This window comes from Dicentrarchus labrax, unplaced genomic scaffold (assembly GCF_905237075.1).
Source record: "Dicentrarchus labrax unplaced genomic scaffold, dlabrax2021, whole genome shotgun sequence".
In the NCBI taxonomy this organism is placed as follows: domain Eukaryota; kingdom Metazoa; phylum Chordata; class Actinopteri; family Moronidae; genus Dicentrarchus; species Dicentrarchus labrax.
In genome coordinates this window covers 25,432,346-25,445,623 of record NW_026136706.1, presented here as the reverse complement: position 1 = coordinate 25,445,623, position 13,278 = coordinate 25,432,346, and the positions used below count along the sequence as shown (strand labels likewise).

At 40.1% G+C, this 13,278-nt stretch overlaps 1 protein-coding gene across 5 annotated transcripts in view; it reads right to left on the bottom strand.

Moving 5' to 3' along the window:
* Positions 1-13,278, bottom strand: part of abcb6b (ATP-binding cassette, sub-family B (MDR/TAP), member 6b) — a 38,477-nt gene that overhangs the window by 23,956 nt on the left and 1,243 nt on the right. For all 5 annotated transcript variants that reach the window (XM_051403601.1, XM_051403605.1, XM_051403603.1 and 2 more), the window contains exons 2-11: positions 12,541-12,742; positions 7,072-7,164; positions 6,877-6,953; positions 5,949-6,064; positions 5,670-5,791; positions 4,942-5,051; positions 4,544-4,609; positions 4,236-4,361; positions 2,976-3,052; positions 2,189-2,252 (exon numbers count right to left, since the gene is read on the bottom strand). In XM_051403601.1, the coding sequence (XP_051259561.1) occupies positions 2,189-2,252; positions 2,976-3,052; positions 4,236-4,361; positions 4,544-4,609; positions 4,942-5,051; positions 5,670-5,791; positions 5,949-6,064; positions 6,877-6,953; positions 7,072-7,164; positions 12,541-12,742 (1,053 nt within the window). The remainder of the gene's footprint in view (positions 1-2,188; positions 2,253-2,975; positions 3,053-4,235; positions 4,362-4,543; positions 4,610-4,941; positions 5,052-5,669; positions 5,792-5,948; positions 6,065-6,876; positions 6,954-7,071; positions 7,165-12,540; positions 12,743-13,278) is intronic.

Genomic DNA, 13,278 nt, shown 5'->3' with positions numbered 1-13,278 from the left:
ATCAAATCAATCTCGACTCAAGATCAGCCTGCTCGCTTGCTTTACACACACTTGTTTCACATAGTCGTCTTCATCGGCTGTTTCCGAGGTTGACAAGAAAACTCAACATTAAGATCACCATGCATGGACATGCAAGAATATTTTTGTATCCTTATCTTAACTTTCTCTTGCTTTTTTTGTATGGTGGGCTTGTATGAGTGTTTGGATAACAGTTGGCTAATTGCACATCACTCCTATGTGCCTAAGTGAACATTCAAAATAAGCAAAAACTGGTGAATGCCGCAAGTTCTCATACAAGCCACCTAAAAACGAATGTATGTGGTTGTTGCATGGCCTGATGTTAAACATTGCTGTTGCACCAAAGTCTGGACTTGGACTGTCTTGGATTTGCACTTCGACTTGCCTCAGACTTGGCCACTGGTCACGCCAAATATTTTAATTTGGAATCCAGCAATATATTTTTTTTTTTTCTGAGTAACCTCCTCCTTCAAAACAAAACCACTTGTTCAGAAAACGGGTGTTGGTTTATTTCAAAATCCGTCTCGGCTGCCCAAACTCCTCTCAATGGCAGTGGTGAACTCTGTCTCTCCTATTTGGACTCAGACTTGTCTTGGACTCGAACCTCTTTGGATTCGGTCTCAACTAGTCCTGGTCTTGGACAAAGATCGACTTTGAACATCTGCAGTCCCATGACTCCATGACCACAAGTCTTTCTTTTTGTCAACTGTTGTTTCCAAGATCAAGAATGAGCTGTCAAACTAGCGAGGTTTTTATTTTTTTTTGGAGAGGAAGAGACAAAAAGAAGAGGAGGTGGGAGGAAAAGAGATGGTGGAGAGAGATAGAGAGAGAGAAAGAAGGGAGAGGAGAGGGTATGAGTGAAAGGGAAATAGGAGGATGAGAGGAAAAAAGTGGTCAAAAAGTTCAGTGAGAATTACAATAAAGGTAATCCCATAATTCTCTCTTCCTTTATTTTTCCCCTTTATCCCTTTCTTCTTCCTCCCATCACGTTCTAAATTTTCACCATTATCACCATCAGCTTTCGCAATCCTTCCCTACTTTCTGACCTCCTCCTCACCCTCCTCCTCCTCTACGCCCACCCTCGCCTGCTGCTTCCCAAGCCAAAGAAAAGGGCTGCTGTGTTTTTAAGGTGCTCTAATGCTTTTGTCTACATTCATGTGGCTGTTTACCATATCAAGGGCCTGTGAATGTAGGAGCCTTTAGCGAGGCAGCCGGAGGACGCCTTTTCCCACCGAAACGCACACAAAAAGACAGACGTACACACACAGGCATACACAGCAGACGCTGTGTTTTAGTGTGTGCATGCGCACAAGTACACACAAGCGCACAAAGTCACACACAAACACTTGTTGACCTCCTAATCCGCTGACCTCTGACTGTGTGAGTTTCTCTGTGTCCAAACAGGACTGAAGCAGTGAAGCTGATCAGAAATTAATGCCTAATAAGGGTTTAGATTATTATCCACTTATCTGTTAATATTATATTTAATTTATATTGTTATCAAACACACACTTCTTTATGTATTTGATTTCTACGGAAGCATATTGCAGCCACGCCAGAAAAAGAAAAAACAGATCAGTATCACGTTAAAATGTGAAAGGTTTATTGTTATAACAAGTTATTTTTCCATTATTACAACATAAGTCAAAGATAGATAAACTGCTGCCATCTTGAACAAAAAGAGATTTTTGGAAGATGTTACATTATTAGCTTGTTTTGGGTGTGTTTATCAGTTTGTGTCTTTTATTCTACTGAAGTGTCCTTGACACTGAATCCAGGTCCTGACCTCTGTCCTGATGTGAAGGGGGGAAACTGAAAAGACAATATCTCTGTAGAGAGGAAAAAGAAGAACACTCCTCTTTCTGCTGATGACCCTTTATGGCAAACAAGGGCACAGTGTCTTGCTCACCTTGGATGTATTTTTTGACAAGGTGGAGAAAGTATTTTCTTCAAACAATTGGGATTAAATTAACAACCTTCTACACTACGTTGGGCCGTTAGATTTTCCCTACTGATCAGCATCCACATATTACGTTTTTTGTTTTTTTTAGCATCAAAGTTAATCTCACTTATACCACAGATGTACTTGAACATGCGTGGTCCAATATGAGTTAAACTATGACAAAAACTATACCCCTGATAAGTGAGACAATTGCTCTTTGTGACTTACCTCTTTCTGCTCTATCAACAGTGCCAGCATGTTCTCCATGTCAACAAATGCACTCTGAATCAGCCTGCAGAGACACATGATGTGCAGTCAGTATTATTAGAATAGAATAGAATCTACTTTATTGTCCCCAAGGGGAAATTTGTCACAGTGCTGCAATCTGTTGCTTGACAAAAACAAACAGAAAACAATCCCAAAATCAACATGAAAAAACAACAACACACATTTGACTATTCTTTTAACACTGACAATACAGCAGCTTAAAAGGAAACTGCAAGAAACTATAAGAATGAAAGTGCTATGGTACGATCACTGCGGTTGGTTTGATTTGCACTTTGCCACATGGAATCTTCTACCTGATGGCAGATGTTCGTATTCAGAGAAGGGGGGATGCAGTAATAGTGGTAGCAACATTGGTACTAGAGGAAGTAGTGGTACTAGCTTTAGTAGAAGAAATAGTGGAGGAGAGGTATAGGAGCAGTAGTATTCACAGGTTTGCATCTTTATTATAGATTGATTGACCATCAGTAACAATAGTCACATTAATACATGCAGCAACTATGTCAAAGCCTCTTCTCCCTATGTTCATAGGTGAGGTCTAAACAAGTAAACACCAAAGAATGATGTAAAGAAATTCCAGCCATTGGGACCATCAATCACAAATTTATGCAAATCATATCGGCAGCAACCAGTTCGCCTCAGTCTTTTATTGTAGCTTTGAAAATGATGTAATGGGGTTTTTCCATCAAGACAGTGGTAAATCACAGACCTCCTCGTACATTAATCTCACCTGTAGTAGGTACCAAACCAGTTGAGAGGAGTGTACAGCTGGATGATGTAGGTTCCAAACAGAACGTAGTCTCCGACCTGAGGAAGAGTTAACACATACAGCTACTGAATATTAAGTTACAGAGACAACCTGGTCCTATGATAACTGAAGGTTACTGTAACCAACTGGGGGCAGCCGAACAGGCTGACAAACACATGGAGAAAGTGAGACACACAAACACATACACAGGTGATCACAATTTAACTGTGGCTTTTAAAGCAGACTGGCTTCACCAGTGTTGATTAAGGTGTGTCCTAAGGTCATATAACTACGGAAGCCCTAAAGGGGGCCATGCATTCATAAGTTTCATTTCCTCCGTTTTCCCATGATAACGAGTTAATTTTATCTCGAGATAACGAAATAATTTATTTGAGATCTCGAGATAATGACTGTGATATGATAACTGCTGTCAAGCCAGCCGTTACTCCGATCTCTGTGGTCAAATCAGCCGCACTTAAATTTACAGCGTATTCACTTCCGGTTTTCAAAATAAAGGTATTAAGAAAAGTAAGCTATAATTCAAACCTACATTTAAAATAAAATATGTTACATTAAACTAAAGTGTTTCATGTGCCCATGAAGAATAAAAAAACATACTTAATATCAAGCATTTTACTGCACCAATGTGAAGAAATGCCAAAACAAAAGTTCCATATTTGTACCTCCAAGTGGCATCTTTTCTCATATTTGAGGTACTGTAAAAACATATTGCTCTATAATTCCTGGCTATGGATGGTATATTTGACTTCTACACATATAAGAATACAAGTATACTTAATATCAAGCATTTTTACTGCACCAATTTGGAGAAATTCAACAATAAAATATTTGTACCTGCTTTTACTGTACAGAACTACAGTACAGGCATTTCTTCACATTGGTGCAGTAGAAATGCTTGATATTAAGTATGTTTTTTTATTCATCAAAATACCAAGTTTCCCTAAGAGTCCCTAAGTTGCATATGCAGTATGCATCACTGTCAAGTCTGAGTCATTATGGTCAAGCAAATGGCACAGTCACAGAGGTCATGTTGAAGTGAACGGGATGATGCCCAAGTCATCACAGTCAAGTCAGAGACACAGAGGTCATGTCTAAGTCATTGTGGATCTGATCCATTTCAGTGAAGTTCACTACTCAAGGTGCACTCTCAGTGGGATCAAGATCTTATTACGGATTTTTATCTTTTTTTATTCTTTTTTTAGCTTTTCACTCTTCATTCACCTGGAATTGCCCCTCAGAGACCAGGTAGGCACAGAGCAGAGAGCCAGCCAGCAGTCCTGATCCTATGATGATGTTCTGGGTTTGATTCAGCAGAGCCAGGGACGCTGAGCTCTTCCACTCACAGTGCTACACAAACGCAACCAGCACACATACAAAAAACAATAAAAAAAACAAGTATAGAAAAAGAACTTAATCAATTTTCAAGGATTTGAATTGTTTTGAACTGAAGCATACTAGCAGGGTATTTTATATCCACATGTGAAAAGCAGATGCGAGTTGTCTATCTGCTATCGTTACGGTTCACTTACCTGATATTTCAGAATGGCTTCCTCAAAGCAGCGGACTTCATAATCCTCAGCATTGTAATATTTTACCTGTGAAAATACATCAAATACAACAAATCCTCAGAGAGTGAGGACTGAAACACCCTGAAATGGCCTGCAACTGAAATATCTTACTTTCTAAAAACATCTGGAAAACACTACAAGTGGAACGTCTCAGAAGATCTTGGATGTCCCAGAGGGACAAATGTACCAATGTGGGATTCTTTGTGAGGCTACATGACAGGTGGATGTTTTTACAAGCACGACAGACTGCACCTGGACACACCTGGATGGGACGTTGGGTGTGGTTTACTCCATTAGAGATACAGTGTGGAGGTATTTTTCAGCCGTAAAATGAACAGGAAGTGTGTGGCGTTATCTACCGTCTCAAAATTGAGCAGTGAGTCTACAGCTCTGGACTTGGCCTTGTTGTCTTGATTGTTCATCTCTCTCCTGTATTTGGTCCTCCACTCTGTGATCAGGATGGTACAGGCTGCAGATATATGGTACAGATTGGTTAATATCAGTTTGGAGCTGCATTTGACAAGATTGTCATGAAGCAAGAGGTAGGATCTACAATCATTTTTACAATTTACAAACATCTAGCGCATTCAAGTTAAAATTACCATTGCAATACCAGCATACACCTGTCCCTTTCACCTCACACAGTATCTACAGAGGGAGCGGGTCCTCTTCTATGGAGGCCGCCATGTTGAAATGCCATGTTTCTACAGTAGCCCAGAGCGGACAAACCAAACGCTGGCTGTAGAGAGGGCACTACGTGTTTTTCGTGATTTTTGCAGCCCCCATTGTTTCTCCTACACACTTGGAAGTTGATCAGTAATCGGTTATTTGCCTGCCAGATGCTACTAAATCCTCCACAATGGCCCTTTAATTACATGGCATTATTGTGATTTAAGAAATGGTTGTTATAATTACAACAAAAGAAAGGTTTCCATCAACTTGAAATCAACTTGGATAATTTAAAATGAATAAGATATCAAAGTCTAGATGAGCAGAAAAATTACTAAAAGAAGAGAAAACACACTCTCATCACACACACACACACACACACACACACACACACACACACACACACACATCGACTCACTGAGGTAGAGGACCATGCAGGCGAAAACGATGAATCCAAACCAGACACTGAAGTAGGAGACGAAGTAGATGATGGCAATGATGATGTCACAGATGGTGGGAAGGATACTGAACAGGATGTAGCTAAAGACAAAAACAATCACCCACTGTTACTCACCCACTACATGTGTTGTTTACTATAGTCACATTGAACCCGAGAAGAAACTCATCATGTTTTGGTAACTGAACCCCGCTCATGTGAGGCTCAATGTCTCCACCCGCCCGCCTCGTCCCGTCCTACCTCAGTAGGTTGTTGATGGAGGAGGTACCTCTGTCGACACTCCTCAGCACGTCTCCGGTGCGTCTCTCCAGGTGCCAGCGCAGAGACAAAGCATGCAGGTGGGAAAACAAACACACCTAAAGTGGGCAGGGAGAGGGACAGAGACTTCTACTCATGTGACTATAATACAACTGTTACTCACTGAGACCATGTCCAATGTAAGCCCGTTACATCTGAGTTTTCTTTTGCTGTTGTCAGACAACTTCGCAAGTGTAAAATGATAACTCAGTCAAAAGGATTTACTTTGCTAACATGGAGCCATGGAAAACAGATGCAGACAGAACATCTGGCCACAGAGATTATCTCTCCAGCTTTCAGCCTGCTCAGAGGACAGTGTTTTATGGGTTGAGCTGTAGGACATGGCAGGGCAAGTATCCATATACCCTGACCACGGAGGGATCCTTGCCCATACGTATGTTTGGAAACTGTAAGCGTGTAAAGAGTTTGTGGAAAGATTGTCTCAGTACAACAGAGAGTGGAGGGTTAACCTGCTGAGGCTCAGCAGAGGAGACAAGGTGTGACTACTCACTTCAAGATGACCGCTGTAATGCACATTTTTGTTGTTTTGTCAACCCAAAGAGGGAGAAGATTAACAGATTTTCCAGTATCTTCATGAATAGTTCTCACGAGTAAACAATGCTTCGTGATTTATTAAATGACTTTAGAAAGGATGTTGTTAGTAGGGTTAAGTGAAACAAGTATCCGGTACAGATAATGGACTTTTCATCAGTATCATCAGAATACAGTGCATCAATATCCGTACTACAACAACCAAATCTGTAGGAAAAACAAATCAGAAAGTCAGACGTCAGACATTAAAGTGAAAGAATGAAAAGACCCAGGAAACATACAGAAGACAAAGTAAAAGAAGAAGAACTATGAGTGGTACCTGAATGCCTCGGCTGGTAAACTGCTGAACTTTGATCCACATGAACTGACGGAGGTTGCTGATGAACCCAGAGGTACCTACAAGGAGCAGAGAAGACATATGGACTTAAGCACACAGGTAGCTGCTTACATTCTATCACATACATTTTATTTTGTACACACACATTCCTCTAAATAAGAACACACACTCACGCACCTGCCCCTCCGCCCTGTAGGAACTTGAGCAGTGTGTAGATGCAGACGGTGGCGGTCAGCGAGGTCCAGGCGCCTCCTGCAGAGAGCTCATTCACTACACACACATACACACACACACACACACACACACACACACACACACACACACACACACACACACACACACACACAGAGAGAGAGATACACAGAAAGACATTTTCATTGTGACCATCATGAACTTTGGTTTTCACAGTGATAATCCTGATGTTGAACTTTCCCACAGTGGAAACCAAGCAAACACACACACCAGGGGTGGAAAGTAACTAAGTACAGTTTTAAAGGAACTTTTTTTTTTTACTTACTTGCTGCTTTATACTTATAATTATACATACTACATTTATCTGACTTTACTACTGATAGAAAATAGAGTCCCACTAAATTATGAATTGTATTTGATGTATTGTTATAGGTTGAGATAAGACATGATTTATTCCTGTTGGGAAATTTATAAACTAACCAGAAGCACATCCAAAATCCTACTGATTACTTTTAGAGGCCAGACAGGTCCAACCCCTAGTTTTATTTCTGACCTTTTAACTCTTTATGAGCCAGAAAGCAACTGTAGATCCTCTGCAAAGATTGTGGTTCCACAATGGAGGCTGAAGACTAAAGGAGACTGCTCTATTAAAGCACCTGTCCTTTGGAACTGCCTACCTGAGAGAATAAATAGGCTAAATCTGTTCCATCTTTTAAATCCCTAATTATATTTTATTTATTTATCTTATTGTTTCATTTCCAAACACACTGCCATGTCTAATGTTTTTTCCTGTGTTTTATGTTTTTAATCTCTTTATAATAGTATCTCTGATTGTTGGTGTGTTTTTGGTTGTATTCTGTCTACCTCATATATTGCTTTTAATCTTTTTTTCTATGGCATTTTATATTTGTATTATTAGAAGGAGTATATCATTAGAATTAGCTCCACCTTTACTAGCTGCAACATGAAAATGGTGAACACAATACGTATCAGTACGGAAGCCAAGAACAGCCATGTTTGCAATTATTTTTTTACCCCCTATCTCGAGATCACAAGTTAATTTATCTTGTTATTTCTCAAGATAATGAGTTTATCACGACAAAACGGCTTTTGTTTTCTCAAGATCACAGGGTTATTATGGAGAACTGAAAAACAAGTGTCTGGTTCATTTCATCACACCTGATTTCAGCCTTCAAGATCACTGTCATGACTGTCGGAGGAGAAAACAGTTGTTAGCAGAATGTACATGAGAGTTCATTTAAACTATTAATTTACTGCGGTGTGATGCAATAGTGACAATATCAGATTGATATTTATTAAATGAGCTCAAAGATCCCTGCAATGTTCTGATTCTGTTCATGCACTTTTCCGCTTTTTGGTCAGTATTTAAATGAATTCCTTCATTCTGCCATGCTTTGTCCATTATTTTAAATCATTGTTACATCTATAATACACCATCTATGCATGCTCTCCTGATCTCTGATACACGTTATAAGCTGGGGCGTAACCACACATTCTTTAGGGGGGGACTGACGAATCGATCTGTTCCCAGCATTATACAGTATAAGATGTGTTAAATATGGCCGCCTATTTTCAGTGCTGTCTCGTTATTTATTTATTTAGAATTTATTTCAGTTTGTTAAGCCAAGTCAAGCCACTAGCGACTGTGTAATTTTTTCCCATTGAAAGCCATCCTATATTCACTACTACTGGAAAATTGTGCTGTGTTAAGCAACCAATATGAAATGTGGAAAGGCTATCTCAGGCTATGACAGACTATTCCTTTTAAAGTGAATTCCAATGTCTATATGGTCCTCAATGCTATGTTCTAAATGTGCAACATTTCATAAATATCACAGAATTGTGGGAAATGTACATAAAAATTATTTAGGAGGGCTCTCATTTGGACCCAGCCCAATAAAACATGGTTACGCCCTTGATTATAAGTAACAAGAGGAAACAGCCTTTAGTTTTCTTGTGAGCTTGAGATAATGGCATTAAAAAAATATAATATAATTGCAATCATGGCTGTTCTTGGCTTCCGTACATCAATATTAAATATTATTCTGCATAATGAGTACTTTTACTTTACACTGTGCTACTTGTAGTGAGTACTTCTTCCACCAATGACACACACACACACACACACACACACACACACACACACACACACACAGTCATGAACACATTCACACACTGCCCTTTTTGCCACACACACACACACACACACACACACACACACACACACACACACACACACACATTCTCATTCACATTCATTACCCTTTTTGTACAAGTTCTGGGAATCAGGATGAAATGGAAAAACAGACAGAGATGAGGGGAGGAGGAGGAGAAGAAGAAGAAAAACTGAAGACCCAGACAGAGATGAGAGAAAAGAAGGGAGAAAACACGATAAAAAAAAGATGGAGAGAAATGAATAAAGAAATGTGTGTATTCTACATTCTTTAACTTTCTAGTGTGTGTTTTCAGTGGGGGGTATTTTCAACTCTTTGGCACCGGGTCCTGGAGTCGGAGGGTGGGAGGCGGGGTCGGACCCAGAGACAAAACGTCCGTTGTACCGGTGTGTTAACTCCACGAAAAAGGCCGCTAATGCCGGCTAAGCATGACTGGCAGGAGGGGGTGACCTCCCAGAGAACCCTCCGCACACACACACATACACACCAACAACAACCCCCACCCCTCCGACACCCCTTCTACGCCTTCCTCATCACACAAAGCAGCGCTCGGCTTCATTCTCGCAGCGCTGGCTCATACTTTCATGTTGCTCCAAAAGCCAAATGGGCAGTTTTTCTAAAGGGAAAAGTAGCTGAAGACAAACTGAATGCTGACTTCCTCTGAAGTGGAGACTTCTGGGTTGTTGCCTTGTGGTGGATGCAGTCCTGTGTACAAAACAGGGAACACAAGACCTTGGCAAATGATGACACCCCCTGAAAAATGAAGGTTGCTTCCTCCTCCAACCAATCCTAAGATCTCATTCCACAGTAGCTGAGCTGTTTTATAACAAATGAATAAACCGGCACAAACTATTAATTTATTTTTTACAGTTTATGGTGATGTATGTTACAGTACTGGATCCATTCAGTATGAAGTTATTGGTGGGCATTTGTAAAGGTTTATTCTGTTTAAGTTGTTAATGTGTTTTTTGGATCTATTCAGTCATTGTCATTTCAACATTTAATTGGCTCATTTAGATTAAAATCCTGTACTTGACCATCACGGCCGGGCTGATTATGTAAGGGCTGGACTGAGAGATTCTGTACTGAAGCTCCAGTGGATAACTGGCCATAAAGAGTGTATCAGTTTGTTGGGTAAAAATGTTCAAACCCGGCCAAGAATACGGTGGAAATCTTGCCGACATTCACTAAAATACATTTTTAAAAATACATATTGGAGCCAGAAAAAAATAATCTGATATATATGAGTTTTATTGGAGTCAGCACACCAACAAAACAGTGAGTGTGGTCCCAGGACCGGACTGACTTTCTGCTCACAAACACCTTCTTATATACTGAATTAGAACTCTTCCTTTGCTGATCCTTCACCTGTTTTTATTAAAATTAAAACCTTAAGGATTCGGAAACAATGATATAATCTCTTGAACAGGTTTCCCCCTAGTGGTTAGGTTTTCTATACGCCCAAATTTGGATCTAATGCCGTTTATTTTTTTACATAGTGGAACTTGTGTTGACCTTATTTTTCTGTGGCTGCACCTGACATGATCTCACTCCTGGAAAGATGTCATTTTGGACTTTGTTGGCCCAACCTTGTTTCTTCTCCACTAGGTATTCTTGACCCTATCCCCTCTTTGTAGTGATGCTTTAGTCTCTTCATTCTGGACATTATTGTTATTGCCAAACCTCTGTATTCTTAAACAGAGAACAGAAATGCTCTAAACATACAGTTTTAATGAATTTACTTATCCTTCTAACTTTGATGCCATTTTAGTTGTATTTTTACTTCAACAAGATCCAGATGGATCCAAAACTTCAGTGGAAGAAAAATGAAAATGTTCACAAGATCCTTTGGACCACTCATTAAGTGCCTTTGCTGGAAACTGGATGTGTGTGTGCGTGTGTGTGTGTGTGTGTGTGTGTGTGTGTGTGTGTGTGTGTGTGTGTGTGTGTGTGTGTGTGTGTGTTTTAAGATAAATACATTTGTGTTTCTGTGATCTTTAGTGCTAACCATGGCTATGGCTACTGTGTTGTCAATTCTGTTAATTGGAATAGGCAGCAACAGTGCACAACTCCTTCGCCATGGTTACTGGCTACAACTACAGCCTGCACAATACGCTACATGCTACATGCTACACTATAGCTGTAGCAACCAATTAGTCATCTCTCCGAGGTAAACCGGATCAATACTGTCCCTTGTAGCCTGAGGTCAGAAAGTAACCACTGCCACTATGGTTGTCAAGTCAACAATTCCTCCAAAGGAAATAAATAATCTGTTGTTTGTCCACTCTAGAACATCACATAGCAACGTTATCTGATCTCTGTCAGCAGGATGACGTCTGTGACTGCCGTAACAAATCACCTGTACCATATACTACAGGTTGCTACTATCCAGCAACTCTAATCTCACGTAGCCAAATAGCATATAGACAAAATGCAATAAAGGTATGGCCAAAGCACACATGTTCTATTGCATTTGAATGCAATGCTTCTACGCATATGGCAATAAACTTGAAATTGTTTCAACTTCCGGACACAAAAGAAAGAAAAGATAAACAGCTGCATGGTGATCTTAACTGATTCTGTACAAGTCTCCTACACTCAAATACATCATTCTTTGTATTTAGGGTTAACACTAAAGCAGGGACACTGCTGGTGCTGGTGCAGCTTTCTCACAAGCAGTTTCCACCGGGGCTTGTAGAAAAGGTTTGGGATAATGGTTGCACTAGAGGACAGCTCATACAGTTAACATGTGATCAATGAGAACACAATCAACTGTGGCTGTACAATAGGCAGACTGTCTTTAAGCCCTGGTCCAACCTTCAATGGCCTCACAACCCTGAGGGTAAGGACACAGGAGGAGACTACACAGGAAGGAAGGACACAATCAATTAAGGGCATAAGGAAACAAGGGAGAGCACACTTCAAATCACTTGAGCACACTGCCATCTACAGTAAGGACAGTAAAATGCAGCAAATGGGCTCGGACAATAAGAGTTCAGTTGAGTTTACTGACTTTTATATTATAATATTATACACAGAAAGGTCAATTCTATTATGATACTAAAATGTGATGCATACCTAAGTAGTTTAATGTAATGTCAGTGTTAAGTGCAATAGATTATTCCATACTTTTGGTCTGGGTCACATTTCTTCCTGGAATTTTTCAGTTTGTGTATCACTACATTCCACAAGTGAACTACACATTTAGTGAACAAAGAAAGCTCAGATTATAGCAGCTTCTCTGTTTCCGGCTGCTTACCGATGTTCTTGGAGTAAACAGGCACCAGTACATTAACCAGCCGCTCTGCAGCCAGCAGGCCAATGCACAGCACCACGAGTCCCTGCAGCGCCACAGAGCCTTTGGGCCAGACATACGGCAGTAACAGTCTCACCTTTCTCCCAAAGCCTTGCCAGACTGACGGCAGGGAGGAGGAGGAGGAGGGAGAGGAGGAGTGTTGGATCTGCATGGAGAAGGAGGGAGAGGTGATGGGGAGACATGTATCAACAGTAGGCGTGAGCTACAGCTACATAGCTATCAATGAGTCCTCGTTTATCCAACACTGTAAAACCAGATAAGTTCATTTAACTAAAAAGCGTATTGAAACTGATTACATCAAATTCTTTAAGTAAAACTAACTACATTTTGTAGGTCAAAAAAACATTCTTGGTTAAGTAGCTTTATTAATTTTAGGTGAGAATGACTTAATTTTGTAATTTTTATTTCTACTGTAAAAAAAACAAACCTAGTAAAGTTATTAATCAGGAATGTTTCTGTAACTTACAAAACTAAGTTGCCACTTAAAATTACTAGTAAAATTGCCTTAATCAAGGAAAAACTGGGTTTGTGTTACTTAAAGATTTTGATTAAATCAGTTTCAACAGAGATAAATGAATTTATATTTTGTTTTACAGTGAAGCAACAGTGTCACAGGCGTAATGCTATCCCTAACAGCCAGAGAGCAGAAATAACCACTGCGACTGTGTTCGGCGAAAAAAA